General features: G+C 37.9%; 1 protein-coding gene across 6 annotated transcripts in view; it reads left to right on the forward strand.

The window, feature by feature from the left end:
* USP9X (ubiquitin specific peptidase 9, X-linked) overlaps nt 1-18,996 on the forward strand; it is a 152,654-nt gene that overhangs the window by 76,331 nt on the left and 57,327 nt on the right. For 4 of the 6 annotated variants that reach the window (XM_021080148.1, XM_021080147.1, XM_021080151.1 and 1 more), the window contains exons 12-15: nt 2,477-2,683; nt 4,610-4,746; nt 6,407-6,555; nt 16,955-17,042. In XM_021080148.1, coding sequence (XP_020935807.1) covers nt 2,477-2,683; nt 4,610-4,746; nt 6,407-6,555; nt 16,955-17,042 — 581 coding nt within the window. The remainder of the gene's footprint in view (nt 1-2,476; nt 2,684-4,609; nt 4,747-6,406; nt 6,556-16,954; nt 17,043-18,996) is intronic. The other 2 variants (XM_021080150.1, XM_021080152.1) reach the window with 1 other exon arrangement.

Consider the following 18,996-nt stretch of genomic DNA (forward strand, 5'->3'; position numbering starts at 1 on the left):
GTCAAGACCATGATAGGAGGAGGAAAGAGGTTGATTGTTATTACCTTCCCTGGACCCTCTTCTAGGGGTGGTCTAAATAGAGTAATAGTAATAGTCTAAATGTAAAAATAATTCCGTTATCTATGCTTCCCCCCCCCCCCTCCCCGCCACCTTGGCTTCATAGAAGTTAATCAAGCACTTAAGTTACTTGGTAACAAGCACTATATTTTGACGTGTTGGTGATACTAGCGTTCTTATGGAGTATGTCTCAAAACGTTCTACTAAAGATGACTCAGAGGATATAGTGGTGCCACAGCTGCAGCTCAAAGGAAGCATGAAGTCCAGGTCACTTTGTAGTTCCTCACAAAATGTAACTGTGACCAAATGATTTCAAAACGTTTTGTTTTTGTTTTGTTTGTTTGTTTTTGCTTTTTGGGACCACACTCGCAGCATATGGAGGTTCCCATGCTAGGGGTTGAATCAGGGCTACAGCTGCCGGCCTACGCCACAGCCACAGCCGTGCAGGATCCAAGCCACGTCTGCGACCTACACCACAGCTCACAGCAACGCTGGATCATTAACCCACTGAGTGAAGCCAGGGATCAAACCTGCAACCTCATGGTTCCTAGTTGGATTTGTTTCCACTGCGCCATGATGGGAACTCCAGAACTTGTTGATTAGACTTTACTTATGTCCTTGCCTGGTCTAGTTTTTAAATGTTTGAGTTCTTAGTAAATCTTCATTCTTCAAAAGTGGTTATACCAATTTACAGTCCCATCGAGATTTTCCTGTGCTTGCCAGCACTTGTTTTTGTCAGAATATGCTTTTTTTTTTTGGTCTTTTGTCTTTTTAGGGCTTCACCCATGGCATATGAAGGTTCCCAAGCCAGGGTCTAATCGGAGCTATAGCTGCCTGCCTGCGCCACAGCCACAGCAATGCAGATCCAAGCCACATCTGCGACCTACAACCCAGCTCATGGCAATGTCGGATCCTTAACCCACTGAGCAAGGCCAGGGATCAAACCCGCATCCTCATGGTTGTAATAGTCAGGTTCATTAACCACTGAGCCACGACAAGAACTCCAGAATACACAATTTTTGATAGTCTGCTTGGTTTGAAATGTTACCTCATTGTGATATTGATTGTTATGTCCTTGATCACTAATGAGGTTGAACATCTTTTCATATGTTTCTATTCACCTTTTGTGTGTGTGTGTGTGTGAAAAGCCTATTCGAGTCTTTTGCCTACTTTTCCCCTATTGGATTGTTTGTATTTTTTCTTATTGATTCGTAGGAATTCTTGACATAGTATGAATGCTAGTGCTTATCAATTCAAATGTTGCAAATTGCGGTTGTCTTATGGTGGGTTAAGGATCTTATGGTGGCTTTGGATAAACAAATGTTCTAATTGCTTTCACCTTTTCGTATGTAATGATTTTAGTATATATGTCTTAGAGATGAGTACATGAAGAAAAAATTCACAATATTGTTGTCATACCTGAAAAATAATGATTTAATATTTTCAAATAATGTTAAAATTTCCAGTTGTCTCAGATTATACTTTATTTTTGAACTTAGGATCCATAGTTTTTCGATCACATATGTCTTTTAAGTCTATGTCAGTTTACAGTTTCTTCCTTTGTCTTCCTTTGTATTTATTTATTTATTTATTTATTTACTTATTTATTTACTTACTTGCTTGCTTTTTAGGGCTGCACCAGGAGCATATGGATGTTCCCAGGCTAGGCGTCGAATCGGAGCTAGAGCTGCCAGCCTACACCACAGCCACAGCAACACAGGATCAGAGCTGCGTTTGTGACCTACACCACAGCTCACGGCAATGCCAGATCCTTAATCCACTGAGCCAGGTCAGGGATCAAACCTACAACCTCATGGATCCTAGTCGAATTGTTTCTGTTGTGCCTGTTTTTATTTTTTGAAGAAACTGGATTGATTATTGCTTTGCTGTATATCAATAGTATGCTACTAAAACTGATTTATTGTTGTTCTTTTACTGGAATACATCATTGCTGATGATGTACTCTTCCTTGGGCTTTAAAATGTTCTGGGTCTGAGAGCAATTAGAAGGCACAAATGGGAGACTGAATCTAAGGCAGTAGCTTTCAACAGGAGGCTGTTCTGCCCGCTAGAGACACTTGGCAATATCTGGAGATATTTTTGGTTGTCACAGCTGAAAGGAGGAGATGCTACTGGCTTCTAGTGGGGGTAGAGGTCAGGGATGCTGTTAAACATCCTACAGTGCAGGTGATAATCCCCTCACAACAAAGAATTTTCCAGTCCACAATATTGATAGTGCCAAGATGGAGAGACCCTGATCTACAGTACTTAACTCTAAATAGAGATCCCTCCCACCCCCGCCCCAGTGTTTAAATTTGCCCTATCTTAAATTCTTTGTTCAGCGATGTTGCTTTCCTGACGAATAGAGTTTATCCAGTAATTTTAAGCAATGACCGTATCATTTAAAAATTTTTTTCTAGGCCAGTTGGACAAATGCAAGTAAAAAGCAGCGAGAAAAGCTACTTGAGCTGATACGTCGTCTTGCAGAAGATGATAAAGATGGTGTGATGGCACACAAAGTGTTGAACCTGCTGTGGAATCTGGCCCATAGTGATGATGTGCCTGTAGACATCATGGACCTGGCTCTCAGTGCCCACATAAAAATACTAGATTATAGTTGCTCCCAGGTAAGGGTGTGCCGCCTTGGACATTTTTTGTGACCCTTCTCCTTCACAATGAGGTTGGCTTAGATATAGAATAGTTCCAGTTTTTTCTGATAGTACTTTCAAAGTGATCTTACTTCATGTAAGTCAGCCTTTCTCTTAGGTCCCTGTCTAAGCTTTTGTGTATCATCTAAAAGCATTTTAGGAGTTATTTTTTGTGGCACAGTGGGTTAAGAATCCAATGTTGTTAGTGGAGCAGCTCGGGTGGCTGCTGTGGCATGGGTTCCATCCCCGGCCTGGGAACTTCCACAAGCCACAGACGCAGCCAACAAAGAACACAAACAAAAGCATTTTAGTCTTCTTGGTAGAAAGACAGTATAAACAAAACAGGTTATATAGCAGTGATACGTGTCACGTGTATGGTACTAAAATACTAGTTTCAAACAGATTGTAAGATATTGAAGCTGGAGTTCCCTGGTGGCCTAGCAGGTTAAGGATCATGCATTGTCACTGCAGTGGTTCAGGTCGCTGCTGTGGCATGGGTTCCATCTCTGGCCTGGAAATTTTGGCATGCCGTGGGCATGGCCAAAATGAAAACTTTTTTTTTTTTTTTTTTTTTTTTTTTTGCCGTTTCTTGGGCCACTCCCACGGCATATGGAGGTTCCTAGGCTAGGGGTCGAATTGGAGCTGTATCCACCGGCCTACGCCAGAGCCACAGCAGCACGGGACCTGAGCTGCTTCTGCAACCTACACCACAGCTCATGGCAACGCTGGATCCTTAACCCACTGAACAAGGCCAGGGATCGAACCCACAACCTCATGGTTCCTAGTCGGATTCGTTAACCACTGAGCCACGACGGGAAGTCCATGAAAACTTTTTTAAAAAGATAATTAAAGCCGATTATGGATTTTAGAGCTGTAAGAGAAGTTGGGTTTCTTTGTGTATAGGGAAGTTAAGAAAAGTTAATAGAATTTCCTAGCTGGTAAAACATTTAGTGCGTTTCTAATGAACAAATCCCACAACTTCTGCACATTCTAACTTGTAGCATGTGTATCTTTTAATTCCTGGTAAAATGAATATTGCTGAATAACTAATTTCCTACTTACTAAAACTGTTGCTTTGATGAACTGAAATTTAAATAAGAACTAATAAGCTCAAGTGGGTGTTTTTAACTATGCTTACTTGTGACAGTTCATTAAGTATTTGGTTATATTAAATAATGATAACCTTAAGTTGAAATTATTTGATCAGAGACATAAACACAAAATGAAAATAATCTGAGTTGAACATCGTTAGGTACACAAACTTGTTATTTCTGATTACTGTTGACTTAAGGAGTAAAGTAAATAAAGTTTGAGAAGTAAAATACATTTGAAATAATTGTGATTTTATAACATCAATTTTAACTGCTTATACCTTTTTCTGTCCCTTTCTCTCCGTGTGTGTATATGGATATATCCTTATTTTGAATCTTGGTGATTTTTTTTTTTCTTAGTTGCTGTATCATTATTTTCTTTCTGAACTTTCAGTGTTTTTACTATGCTAAAAAGAAACCCATACAGAGTAACAATTGGAGTTACATGTTGTTGCTGGATTTTTTAATAAGGTAGAATCTCTTAAAATACTGGATAATGCTAAATCCCCATCTTCTGGCAACTTTTAAAATAAAACTTTATGTTAGTGTGCCTTATACTTTTGTGTAGATATATTTGAATCTATATCATGTTGAGTTTTTATAATGGTATTTTACTTTTGAGTTTTGGGAGAATACATGAAATAAAAACATACTTAAAGCAGTTTTTATTGTTAAACTCTTTACCACAATCACAACACAATGCTTATGATGCCAATCTTACAAGAAAAGCTCTATTTTATAGTTCTCAAACTACCTTGAAGGTGGAATTCCCCCAAGTATTGATCTATATAAAACATTGAAATTGTATTTTAAGGACCGTGACACGCAGAAGATACAGTGGATAGATCGCTTTATAGAAGAACTTCGTACGAATGACAAATGGGTAATTCCCGCACTGAAACAAATTAGAGAAATTTGTAGTTTGTTTGGTGAAGCACCTCAAAATTTGAGGTAAGACTTTTAACAGAAAATTTCAGTATTTCAGTTTATTTTAGTGAAAAGAAATGGCATCACTTAATAAAAGCAAATTTTGAAAAAGAAAATTAGAGTGGGGTGACAGGAGGCTTAGGCACAGATTAATTTCAAATAAAAGATTTTCTTTATCATATACACCTCTTTGATTTTATTGATGAGGAATTAAGACACAGTTTAGTGAGAAGTATCAGAATCAGAATGATAATATTGCCTTCAGGTTCTTGGTTCAAAATTAACCTATTTCCAACAAGTATGCCAGAGAATTTTAATGACATGTGTTGTATCTATTAATTTCATTCCTCATTTCATTTATTTATTTTATTTTATTTATGTCTTTTGTCTTTTTAGGGCCACACCCATGGCATATGGAGGTTCCCAGGCTAGGGGTCTAATCGGAGCTGTAGCCGCCGGCCTACACTACAGCCACAGCAACTCAGGATCTGAGCTGAATCTGTGACCTACACCACAGCTCACGGCAGCCCCAGATCCTCAACCCACTGATTGAACCCGCAACCTCATGGTTCCTCGTCGGATTCGTTCCCTCTGTGCCACGACAGGAACCTCTCTCATTTAATCTTATTCTTCCTGGTTTGTTTCCGTTTTGTCCAGTGTCTGCCCTTAATCCCATATTATATATTTCTTTTAGACATTTTTCCATAATTAGTTCATTTGGAAATATGTTTTATTAACTTTGAAATGTCATACTACAGAAGTTTATGTTTGGCCTACTATACACAATGCCTTTTAGTCTTTCTCAAATGAATTCATTTGTCTGTTGCAGACAGACACAGTAGTTCTCATACTCCCCCAAGGAACGGTGGCTTGATCTTGATTAGAGTAGTAAGGGTAGGAGAGTTTGGTTTCAGTTCGGGTGGAAAAATAGATTGGGAAGGAACTAGAGAGAGTCCTTCTTGGTGATACCTATGGACAAACTTAGCTACAAACCAAGTGTGCCAGAATGCCTTGAATGGCTAATGAATAAAATTTTAATGAAAGCACTTTGATTAAATTCTTAACTACAGTTACAGCATAGGCTTTGTGCTGCTCATGTTACAAGAAATGTTTTCTATTTGATAGTCCTGGAAATAATAAAACTTACAAGTGCTTTGATGCTACTTAAAGTATAAGAGAGGACGTCAGTCATTGATCTTTTTCATGTTGTGAAATTGGAGAATATTAATGCATACTTTGTAAAATAATAATGGAATTAATGTATTTATTTTTATTTTTCTTGTCTTTTTAGGGCTGTTCCGTGGCATATGGAAGTTCCCAGGCTAGGAGTCAAATGGGAGCTGTGGCTCTTGGCCAGATCTGAGCTATGTCTCCACATACACCACAGCTCACGGCAATGCCAGATCCTTAACCCACTGAGCAAGGCCAGGGATCAAACCTATGTCCTCATGGATACTAGTTGGACTTGTTACTGCTGACCCACAGTGGGAACTCCTAATGTCTTACTTTTGAGGCATTATTTCTTTTACATAACTTGATATTCTCATTAAAGTAAATAAATGGCCAAAAGTTAATTCTATTATGAAGGAAACCATTTGAAGTTTTTTAATTAGTAGCTAAGAATTTAGATTGTATAAGCTCTTTTGATTACAACAGAGTTTAATTGCCTAATTATATTGTTAAGTTCTTCTCGTTTCAGTCAAACTCAGCGAAGTCCCCATGTGTTTTATCGCCATGACTTAATCAATCAACTTCAGCACAATCATGCCCTAGTTACTTTGGTAGCAGAAAACCTTGCAACTTATATGGAAAGCATGAGACTGTATGCTAGAGGTATGTATTGTAAGCTAATAGGAACTATGGGAAATAACAGCAATTTCCCTTCCCAGCATTTTTTTTCAATTAGTTATGTTAGAAATGACAACAAATGTATTTTTAAAGATGCAAGATGGTTGGTTTTATAAATCGTGTTTCTTTATGAGCTTATGATTCACCTTTATTCCAAATCCTACATACCTTGAACTCCAGGCCAGCTTTTCAAGGCTCTTAGTACGTGCCTTTCCCACTCTCCTTGTTAAATTGATTTCTTTTTCTTCCCTGCCTGGGAGCTCTGCCTGCCTGTACTACAGTTGGTACCTTCCTAGGTATGCACTTGACTCATTTTCAGCCTTTGTTTCCTTACTACCACCACCTTATCTTTTCAAGAAAACTTTTGTTTAAGTCCATTCTTGCAAATAGTTCTTTTATAATCCTAAATCTATGTTTTATAAGTTCTTTAGTTTTGATGAATTAAAAGTTTTGAAGAATAGAGATCTGAGGCTAGTAGAATTCACGTGTTTACATTTGTTTTCAAAGCGTGAATTTGTTGTAACATATTAGGATAAAGATCTCCGTGATGTCAACAGTTTTTAAGTGCCTGCCATATGTGAAGCTCTGTTGCAGTGTGCTTTTGCCCTCTGACAATTGTGTCTGAGTCTGTGTGCTGGAGTACAAATGGGTTCTTAGTACATACTCTTCTGTCTTGTGCCAAGTTCATAGGCCCCTTCCCAAAACTGTCTTGTAGGCTCAAGCTTGTTCCCATAGCCATAGAAAGAAGACTTTATATTACCAGAGAGATAGAATTAAACATGGTTGCTGAACTACCACTCACTTAAACATGTTACAGTAGGGTCTGCAGAAGCCTATATATGTGTGTTAAAATGAGAGCATTTCTAAAACTCATTATTATTTGAAGAGTTAGAGTGGACTCTTGGCATCGTTGAATAAATCCCAACCAAGGTGCTTGTAAATCAGAAGGGTTTGCTTAACACTTACGGGTACACAATACATTACCATATAAATTTCATATAAACATAATTGAAAAATTAAGTAGCTCTCAGATACCTGTAGTGTTTTTGTTGACCCTGTTCTTCCATTTACCACTGTGGGCCAGCTGAGTCCTCCTAGGCACTAGATTGCAGAGCTAGATAAGCAGTCTAAGCATCAGGCAGCTAGGCACCAGGCAATGATTTATTTTATCATTTCAGTCCCAAGTGCCTTCTGAGTGGCATGATAAAATAATCAGGGCAGTATAAGCATGCAGCCATAAAATTTGTTCTGTACCAAATGCAAACAAAATCTGAGAGAAGTGTAAGATATTTGCACGTAAGAACTCCCAAGCATCTGGGCTTGGTTTTAATGTGTGACGCAGATTCTTTGTTATGATGTCACCTCTTACTGGTAACAGAGCCCTAACAGATGCCAGTGCAGGCCTTCCCCCAAAATGGAGCCTTAATATAAATTAGATGTTCTGCATTGCTAATTTTCACTTCATTTGCATGTGGTATTTCATTTAATTTCATTGTCAGAGGTTGAGAACCCTGCTGTTGAAGGCTGTCAGGAGATGATACAGTTTATCCTCGCTAGAGTTTTCTGCTCCATTGTAGTAAAAATTCTGCATGAGTCCTTGCTTCATCTCAACTTCATGGTCACAAGAACGTCTTCAGTCTACAGTTTCCCCTTCTTACATTATCTGTATCTTCACAAAGTAAGAGATGTGAATCTATGTGGTCAGATTGCCTAGATTTGAAACATGACCCAACATATTAGGTGTTTGACCTTGAACAAGTTGTTTATCCTAGAATAATGCCTGGCATATAGTAAGCCCTGGAATTTTTGCTGCTATTGGTATGTTCCCCTGATTTTATTTTATCTTGAGAGGGAGGCAAAGGTGAAAAAATAGCTTTATTGCTTTGCCAGGAAAAGGAGGGTCACAGCAGGCTGATGCCTCAAAGATTGTGCCCCCCCTTAGGAGAGATTGGGAGGTGGTTTTATAGTTGGGGGACTGAAAAATAGGACTGCAGATAAGGATCAGGGCAGAGGCAAGCTTGCATTGTTTTCAAAGCTGGTATTCAGTGGTCTGGCGGTCTTCCTTCCAATGTCTGAACTTACTGAGGTTCAGGTTCTTTATGCCTCCGCCCAGAAGGAATTCAGTGAGAGAAAAAGTGATAGGCAAGAAATAGATTTATTAAGATAGGACATTTGTGAGAGATGCAAGCAGGCTGGCAGAGAACCTCTGCTGCTCCCCTGATTTTACTGACACCATACCTTCTGTTTGTCCTAACTAACTTTGATACCTTTTTCTCCTTGATTATACTGCTCTTCTGATTATTAGTGATCAGCCTCCAGATACTTACACATCTTTAAAGCTAGTAAAATTTTCCTATTAAAACAAACTTTTCACAGCATTTAAATAACCAGCTTCCAAACTTGGAATTCTAAAATAAATTATGTTTTAGCCTCTGTATGATAGAAGTGTTGCATGGATTCCATTAGGTATGAGACACTATTCAGCAGAATAACATCAGGCTTCCAGTGTATTGGTATTCTCAATTTCTGATAAGTATTTCAATAATATTAAGTATTGAATGTTTTATAAATTGAATGCCCATGTTTTATCTCTACTAGTATCTTCAGCTTGGGAAGGGGGATGTTGGCATTTCCTCAGTAGTATGGTCAGCTGATTCTCTTATTTTAACATTTAGATAAAGTAATGAACTTGATAAAATTTTCTTCAGTATTTACTCATATACCTTTATTATTAGTGCCTTCAAGCACTGGTGCTTATTACCAAATCATTCTTTAAAAGTTTTTCATACACATAAAACAAAGTATAAAACCATCTTTCAGGAGTTCCCATTGTGTCTCAGTGGTGATGAACCTAACCAGTATCCATGAAGATGCAGGTTCAATCTGGCCTCACTCAGTAGGTTAAGGATCTGGTGTTGTCATGAGCTGCAGTGTAGGCCCCAGATGTGGCTCAGATCTGGCATTACTGTGGCTGTGGTGTAGGCTGGCAGCTGTAGCTCCGGTTTGACACCTAGCCTGGGAACTTCCGTATGCCTCAGTGCAGCCCTAAGAAGAAACAAAACAAAACAAAATCCACCATCTTTCAGGTTTGTTTTTTTGTTTTTTTTTTAAATGATTTTTATTTTTTCCATTATAGCTGGTTTACAGTGTTCTGTCAATTTTCTACTGTATAGCGAAGTGACCCAGTCACACGTACATACATACTGTTTTGTACATATCATGCTCCATCATATGTGACTAGATATAGTTCCCAGTGCTATACTGCAGGATCTCATTGCTTATCCATTCCCAAGGCAATAGTTTGCATCTATTAACCCCAGACTCCCACTCCATCCCACTCCTTTCCCCTCCCTCTCCCCCTCGGCAACCACAAGTCTGTTCTCCAAGTCCATGATTCTTTTCTATGGAAAGGTTCATTTGTGCCAAATATTAGATTCCAGATATAAGTGATATCACATGGTATTTGTCTTTCTCTTTCTGACTTACTTCACTCAGGATGAGAGTCTCTGGTTCCATCCATGTTGCCGCAAATGCTATTATTTTGTTCTTTTTTATGGCTGAGTAGTATTCCATTGTGTATATATACCACCTCTTCCGAATCCAATCATCTGTCGATGGACATTCAGGTTGTTTCCATGCCTTGGCTACTGTGAATAGTGCTGCAATGAACATGCAGGTGCATGTGTGTTTTTCAAGGAAAGTTTTGTCTGGATATATGCCAAAGAGTGGGACTGCTGGGTCTTTTGGTAGTTCTATGTATAGTTTTCTGAGGTACCTCCATACTGTTTTCCATAGTGGTTGTACCAATTTACATTGCCACCAACAGTGCAGGAGGGTTCCCTTTTCTCCACACCCTCCCCAGCATTTGTTATTTGTGGACTTCTTAATAATGGCCATTCTGACTGGTGTGAGGTGGTATCTCATGGTAGTTTTGATTTGCATTCCTCTTAATAATCAGTGATGTTGAGCATTTTTTCTTGTGCTCATTGGCCATCTGTTTATCCTCTTTGGAGAAATATCTATTCAGGTCTTTTGCCCATTTTTCCATTGGGTTGTTGGCTTTTTGGCTATTGAGTTGTATAAGATGTTTGTATATTTTATAGATGAAGCCCTTGTCAGTTGCATGGTTTGAAACTATTTTCTCCCACTCCGTGAGTTGTCTTTTTGGTTTTTTTGTTTGTTTGTTTTTTGTTTTTGTTTGTTTTGTTATGGTTTCCTTTGCTGTGCAAAAAAAAAAAAGCTTGTCAGTTCAGTTAGGTCCCATTGGTTTATTTTTGCTTTTGTTTCTATTGCCTTGGGAGACTGACCTGAGAAAACAGTTGTAAGGTTGATGTCAGACAATGTTTTGCCTATTTTCTCTTCTAGGAGCTTGAGTCTTTTCTAAGTCTTTAAGCCATTTTGAGTTTATTTTTGTGCATGGTGTGACATCTTTCAGTTTTTACTTAAGTTTTACCTCATTGGTAGGTTAGTCTTTGTACTGACTTTAGAACACATATCAAAGTTTTATTTACCATTTTTCCTGGTTTCTAGGTAGAGTTGGAGTATTTGTCTTTATTGTAGATCACATTTTTGCGTTCTAAGGACCACCACTTTCAATTACCTCTTCTAGAACTTTACATCCAGCAAGCACTTGGCAGTTTTTTGGAATATTTTTCTCCATAAAAGATCTCTTCATGGGTGTCATTCACCAACAGTGCTGTGTATGTATGCAAATCTTGGGCCAGACTTTCTTAGTAGCTCTGCTTCATCCTCGTACATTAGCCATGAAATCTTGTTATATCTGTGTGGGTTCTTTGTGATTTTTAAAAAATTATCTAGTATTATCCATTTGATGTACAATTCATAGCTCTCTGGAATAATGGCTATTTCCAGACCTCATGCAGGGAACATACATTATCCTGGAACATCTTATTCCAGAAAGTAAGAAAGTACTTTAAAAATTGTGTTGACATGTCTAAAAAACACAGGAGTTGTCTCTTGCTGGCAAGAACTAGTTCAAAATAATGAAAATAACTAAGCCCATTAAATAAAATACAAACCCTTTGGTATATAGTGAGAAAAAGGAAAATACTAACTTGTAAACATAGAGCATACAAAGGAAGGAACCACAAGTGAGGATCTGTAGCATTCGAACCACAACTCACTCCTTCTCCCCACAGCTGCCAGTCTAGGGTGCTGGTTCCACCACAGGAAGGACAAGGCATTTCTTCATCTTTTCCTAGCCCTGTGTTGCAGTGGCTCTGTTCTAGGCAGTCATGGTGGAGAGGACTGAGACTCCATGATCCCTCTCAGTGCCTGCTCATAGGGCAGAATCTTTACTCCAAGTCTGGCAGGTTGAGAATACTGGAGCCCTGAATTCTCCCACCACAGCTTGCTCATAAAGTGGAAGTTCTACACTAGGAGGACAAACTGAGAAAATCAGAGGCTGCCACCCTGCCATACCAGCACTGCTCATAGAGCGAGGGTATCATTCTGGGAGAAGTTGGCCTGCTCTGTGTGACTGGCTCTTATACAGTGGCACAGAAATTCTGCCCAGGGGGAAAGTTGAGATGTGAGGACCAAGAACTCAGCCCTTAGGCATGAAAGGACTAACTTTATTTGGATCAGAGCATGCCAATCATAAGGGCATTTTAACAAAACCAGTGGAAATTTTGGTGAAGAGTGATTTAGGAGGGTACTTGGAGATCCATGTACTCTCATATCAACAGGCAAAACAGCAAAGCAACCAAATGTTTAACCGGGAGATCTGGATAAAGAGATAGCCAAGACGAGCTTTCTTGGCGTCACAGTCAATCCTGAGGAGATCAGGAATGCTGTGCACATTTGTTACGTTGTATCCACTAAGAAGCAATCAAAGCTAGAAGTGAATAAAGTTGAAAACATTGCCCAGTCCACATAGAGATCCATCTCAAAGGGTGGGAGACAATGGCACAGGCTTTTAAATCCAATTTCTGACCAAACACTAGCTGAATAATAATCTACCTTTACTCAGAGTCCACTCCTAGGAAACCAGCCTTAAAAATAAAATTGCATGTATCTCTGGCAGTCTGGAAGACTGCCGTGCCTAAGACTGTGTCCTCTCAGGAGTGACTAGAAAGAGAACATTTAAGCTACTGACTGAATGTGGGACAAAATAAGCTCCTTGAACTGTGGTGGTCTCCAAGCCACATACACATCCAGTGGTAAAGGGTAAAAACCTAATTAGACAGTAATTATCCTTCGCCCAGTAAGGGGCTTATGCGGACCCAGGAGCAACCCAGAGGTAGCCAGGCTGATAAGATAAAAGCAAGGAGGACAACACTGGATAAGATAGATTTCATAGTTCATCCCAGTCACTAAACGAACATCAACCTAGGGCAGGGTGGTGTGACTATCCAAGTTGCTACAGTATATCTAAAGCATGTTCATGGAATTTAATGGACTCATGTGTAAAGAATTAAAGGAAAGTATCACGAAAATGCTTTGTCGGAGAGTATAAGTAAAGGGAAGCTTGCTTTAGAAACAAACCAAAAAAAACCCCCGACCAAATGGAAAGTCTGGTGTTGAAAAGCACAATAACCTAAACGAAAAATTCAGTACAATGTCCAAACAGTAGATTTGAGTTGTCAGGAAAATCAGTTGGTGAACTCAAAAATAGATCAGTAGGTATTATGCAGTCTGAAGAATAGAGAAGAAAGAATGAAGAAAAAGAACAGACTCTTGGGGAAATAAGGTACACCATTAAAAGTACCAACATTCATGTAATGTGAGCACTAGAAGCATATGGAGGGAAAAGGAAGGGGGCATATAAAGACTAAATTTCTGAAGACTTTCGAAATTCAATGAAAGACATTAACCTACACATCCAAGAAGCTGAAAGAACTAGTTTAAATGCAGAGAGACCCAGATGCAGATACATCATAGTCAAAGAGAAAATTTAAAAGGTAGCAAGAGGAAGCAAAATGACTCATCATATACAGTTTTTTGATTTTATTTCATTGGAACATTGGATGGAGTCCCAAAGGCAGTAGGACAACCTATTCAAAGGGACAGGGGTAGGGAAGGGTTCTGACAACGAAGAACCTTACATTCAGCAAAACTGTCTTCAAAAAATGAAGGCAAAGTAGAGATTCAAACACTGGGATAATTTGTTGCTGGCCAACTTGCTTTAGAAGAAATACTAAAGGAAGTAACTAGGCTAAAAGCAAGTGACAACAGACAGTAATTTAAGCCACAGGAGGGGAAAAAAAGGAAATAGAAGGCTTAAATACTGTAAACCAGTAAACCACCTAGAAGATTCCTATAGAATACTCCACCTAGAAACAGCAAAAAATACATTCTTCTCATGTATACACACAATATTCTGCAGGATAGACTATACTCTCAGCCATAAACAGGCCTCATTAACTTTAACACCATTGAAATTATACAGCGGAGTTATAAATTAAAGATAAATTTGGGAAACTCACACTAAATGTATATGCTTCTTACTAACCAGTGGGTTAAAGAAGAAATGACAAATTGAAATGAGAATATGTGGAAATGAATGAAAAAGAACATAAAATGTCAAAACTTTTTAGTGTTCCCAAATCACTGTTAGGAGGAAATTTATACTGCTGAATTCCTTTATAAAAGAAGATAACAAATCAGTAACATTTCACCCTTATAAAGTAGAGGAGAGAAAACTAAACCGAAAATGAATTCATAAAGATTAGAGTGGAAATAAGTGAAATCGAGAAGAGGAAAAATAGACTATCAATGAAACTGAAGCTTGGTTATTTGAAAAGATGAGCAAAATTGACAAACCTGTAGTTAGGCTCAATTGTCAAAGTCAAAAACAAGAAACCACTAACCTTACAAAAATTTAAAAAAACAATGCCAAATTACTGAAATTGACTCAAAAAGCAGTTGATATCTAGTCACTTATGATGGAGCATGGTGGAGGATAATGTGAGAAAAAGAATGTTTATATGTATGTGTGACTGGGTCACCTTGCTCTACAGTAGAAAATTGATGACACTGTAAACCAGCTATAATGGAAAAAATAAAAATCATTTTAAAAACCCCAAAATTGGCTGAAAAAAGTTTATTGATACTACTAGGGGAAAAAAAGGCAGTTGAAAATATGAATAGACCTGTAACAAGTAAAAAGATTGCATTAGTAATCAAACTTCCCACAAAGAAAAGCTCAGAATTAGGTGGCTTTAATGAATTTTACTGAATATTTAAAGAAGTCCTTTACACATTCTTTTAAAAAGATAGAGGAACACTTCCAGACTCATTCTATGAAGCCATTATTACCCTGATACCAGAATAACACAGAAACGTCAGAAGAAAACAACAGACCAATATACTTTGTGAATGTAGTTCAAAATTCTCAACATGCATACAGAATCCAGCAACATATAAAAAGGATTATGTACCGTGCCCAAACGGAATGTATGTCTTGAGCACAGTGTTGATTTGATGCCATGTTAATAAGATAAAGACAATGTTGATTTGTAACACACCATATTAATAGAATAAAGGGCCAAAACCTGAGATCATCTCAGTAGATTCAGAAAAAGCATTTGACAAAATCCGACTCATTTTATCTTTAAAAAAAAAAAAAAACCATTTAGCAAACTGGGAATAGAAGATTGTTCCTCAACCTGATAAAGGGCATCTAAAAAAACCCACAGCTAATATCATACTTAATGATGAAAGACTATGCTTTCCTCTTAGGATCAGGGATAAAACAAAAATGTCCATTCTAGTCGCTTCTTTTTAACGTTCTACTGGAAATGCTGGCCAGATCAAATAGGCACTAAAAAGAAATAAAGAGCATCCATATTGGAAAAGAAATAGCAAACTGTTTCTAATCACAGATAACACCATCTCATATATAGAAAACCCTAAAGAATCCACTTAAATCTACTAAAACTAATAAATGAATTCCCCTAGATTGCAGGAATTAAGATTAATGTACGAAAATAAATTTCTACACACTGGCAACAAACAGCTTGAAATGATTGCAACAAGAAAATAACTCCATTTATAGTAGTTTAAAACACAGTTGACCCTTGAAAATCTCAAGTTTGAACCATGCAGGTCTATTTAACACAGATATTTTTTCAGTAGTAAACACTACAGTACTGTACAAACTGGTTGGATGAATCTGGATGCAGAGGAACTGCAGGTATAGAAGGCTGCATTTAAGTTGTACTTGGTTTACCCTCTGCATTCAGCTGCATTCAAGGATCAGCTGAAACTAAACAACATAGGAATAAATTTTTGTGGCTTTGAGTTAGGTAGGCAAAGAAAAATTGTAAGGTTAAAAAAACAGTGACATATTGGACTACATCAAAATTTAAACCTTAACTGCTGCAAATGATGCTATCATAAAACTACAACCCAAGAATGGGAGAAAATATCTGCAAAATCTCATATTTCATAAAGGACTTTTATCTTACCGCCCAGCAATTGAAAGAATAACCTAATTAAGAAATGGCCAAAGGATCTGTATAGACATTTCTCCAAAGATATACACATGGTCAGTAGACACATGAAAAGATGCTCAATATCTGTAGTTTTTAGTTAAATGCAAATTACAACCTCAGTGAATACTACTTCGTACCTACCAGGATGACAAAGATAAAAGCAACAGTAAGAGTTGACAAGGATGTAGAGCCTTAACTTAATAACCTTCATGTATTGCTTGTGTAACATGATGCAGCCACCTTACTAAACAGGTTGGCAGTTCCTCAGAATGGTAAACAGACTTTATGAGTTACCCAATCCTAGTTACATACCCAAGTGAAATGAAAACATACATGGTTCCTAGTCGGATTCGTTTCCGTTGTTCCACGATGGGAACTCCATAGTAGTGTAATTTATTTTAAATTTAATTTTTTCTTCTTGAAGACAGATTTCAGTATAACAGGAAGGAAATTTAAAAATTTTTGTCTTAGTGGTTCATGCTCACAGAGCACTCAGGTCATTCTTAGGCTGTAATCAGAAATTACTTCTGGAGTTCCCTGTTGGCCTAGTGGTTAAGGCTTTTGACGTTGTCACTGCTTTGGCTCGAGTTTGATCCCTGGCCTGGGAAGCTCTATATGCCGTGGTTATGGCCTACAGAATAAATTAGTTCATTGTGTATAAAGATTGGACGAAGGGGTTGTATGAACAGTTATTTTTGACGACATATTTAACAGACCATTTTCTTTTGGTTATGTAAAGGGAAAGCTTATTTTGGTTGGGAAACTAGGAGATGGGTAGAAACCACCAATAACTAGTAAACTTCAGATTGCCACTTAGTGATAAAGGATTAGTGACTTTTTAACTGACATAATTTCCTTTGATTAAAGTCAGCAGTGATGTAGGTATCCATGTGTTAATGCATGATTTTTTTTTTTTTAATTTGCAGACCATGAAGACTATGACCCACAAACTGTGAGGCTGGGAAGTAGATATAGTCATGTTCAAGAAGTCCAAGAACGGCTTAACTTCCTTAGGTTTGTTTTAAACAATTAGTGTTTCTCTTTCGAAGACACAGATAAAGAATGCTTAGTTGATAAGCTGTATGGCTCGTCTTTGTTAGGCGGCCCTTGCCACCTTTTATTTTCTCCATGAAAATCATTACGTGAAAGTTGTAGGACATTTCTCTATGTGTTCATCATTAAGTATTTTTAAATTGTTGAGTGAGTTTTAATTTTTCTTCTCTGCAATATTTGAAGAAGACACATTTAAGATTTTGTGTAGACTTCTGGTCCTCACATTTGTTTACACTGGAAATACATTTTTAAAGAGCAAATTTCCATATTTTGACAACCATCTGGAGAATCATACTGACCTTAATGATACAGACACTAGGGAAATAGAGACAAAAGGCTGCTGGACCAGCACCCCAAAAGAGTGGTTTGAGTTTTCTGGTGCCTTCTTTATCCTAACAATGGCTGACTAAGGCAGTCTGGAGTCATGTGTTAATAACATTATTCTGGTGAGAATGAAGAAAAGAGGTTTATTCTCTTAAGCCAAAGTTAAATATAGTCCAAGGCTTGATTTGCCCAGTGATGGTTAGCTTTTAATGATTATACACTTAGAAATTTGAAATTGTTAAAAATTTTGATGATAGATTTCTTGTGAATTCAGAAACCACCTCATACTAGCAAAAGGGCTTGTTCTGATCCTAATCGTGCTAAGGGAAATGCCCAGATTATTAGTGCTTCAAAAAATATTGCATTCATTTTTTTGATACACTGGGGAATTTTCTCCTGGGCTACATTAATTATAGACTTAAGTTTATTGAAATATGTGTTTACTTGGAAACATTTACATAAGTAGTTACATTAAAATTTTAACTTGAGGGGAAAACTCTAGATACCAGATTTTAAGAAATTTGGCATTTGTTTAAAGTGAAGTGATTGCATGAGTTTTGTTTTTCAACCATCTACATGGAAGGACTTGCCTCCCCAGCTTGAGAATCATTGCCATAATGAGCCGTTTTTATTGATTGGTGTGTGTTGTATCCTTTAGATTGCCTAGAACAGAAAAGTGATTAGTTATGAGCACTTTTGCTGTATTAAAGTTTGGGATCAGAGGACCTGTTTTAGTCCCTGCTCTATTAGTACTTACCTGTACGACTTAGAGCAGTTCCCTCAAGGGACAGGAACTGAACTTCACTCACTGTATATTTGGCCTATAATAAACGTGTTACATTTAATCCTCATAGTGGCGCAGGGAGGCAGATATTATCCCCATTTAATAAGAAAACAGATTGACATGGTTTAAATGAGCTTGTTTGAAGTCACACAGCCAGTATATAGTAACAGTGTACTACTCGACTAGATGTATGTGACTTCAGTCTATGCTCTTTCTATTAGACTAGTGATTTTTTTCAGACCTACCTTGGAGCCTTAAGGGCTTCCCAGGAGCTCTTTCCAAGATCTCTGGAGAGTGGAGGTTTTATTCCCATTTCTCACTTCTTTCCTCTTCCCAACAACTGAAGCAGCTCTGCTTTTATTTTTATGCATTGGCCTTCCAAATGGAATTTTTACTTGAAGAAAATTTTCTGCTGTTTGTAAAAAACAAAACAAAACTGAGAGTTCCCTTGCGGCGCAGCAAGTCAAGGATCTGGCATAGTTACTGCTGTGGTGCGAGTTCGATCTCTGGCCCAGGAACTTCTGCATGCCACAGGGGCAGCCAAAAACCAAAACAAAACTGAAAACAACTGCATTTTATCACATTGGACTTGAGTTTCCTATCTATAAATTAGAGGTGACAAGGTTAGGTAGGACTAGGTGCTAGAAGCCCTCTTTAAGCTCAGCAATCTTATGAACATTTCAAAGACACTGGAGGCAACATCTCAAAATGTTTTGAAATGGAGAGGGAATCCACAGACATTAAATACGTTCACCTTACTCTGTAACTGGGCATGGAGACACTATTACGTTAGCTAAAAATTATGTG

The sequence above is a fragment of the Sus scrofa genome, chromosome X (assembly GCF_000003025.6).
Source record: "Sus scrofa isolate TJ Tabasco breed Duroc chromosome X, Sscrofa11.1, whole genome shotgun sequence".
In the NCBI taxonomy this organism is placed as follows: Eukaryota; Metazoa; Chordata; class Mammalia; order Artiodactyla; family Suidae; genus Sus; species Sus scrofa.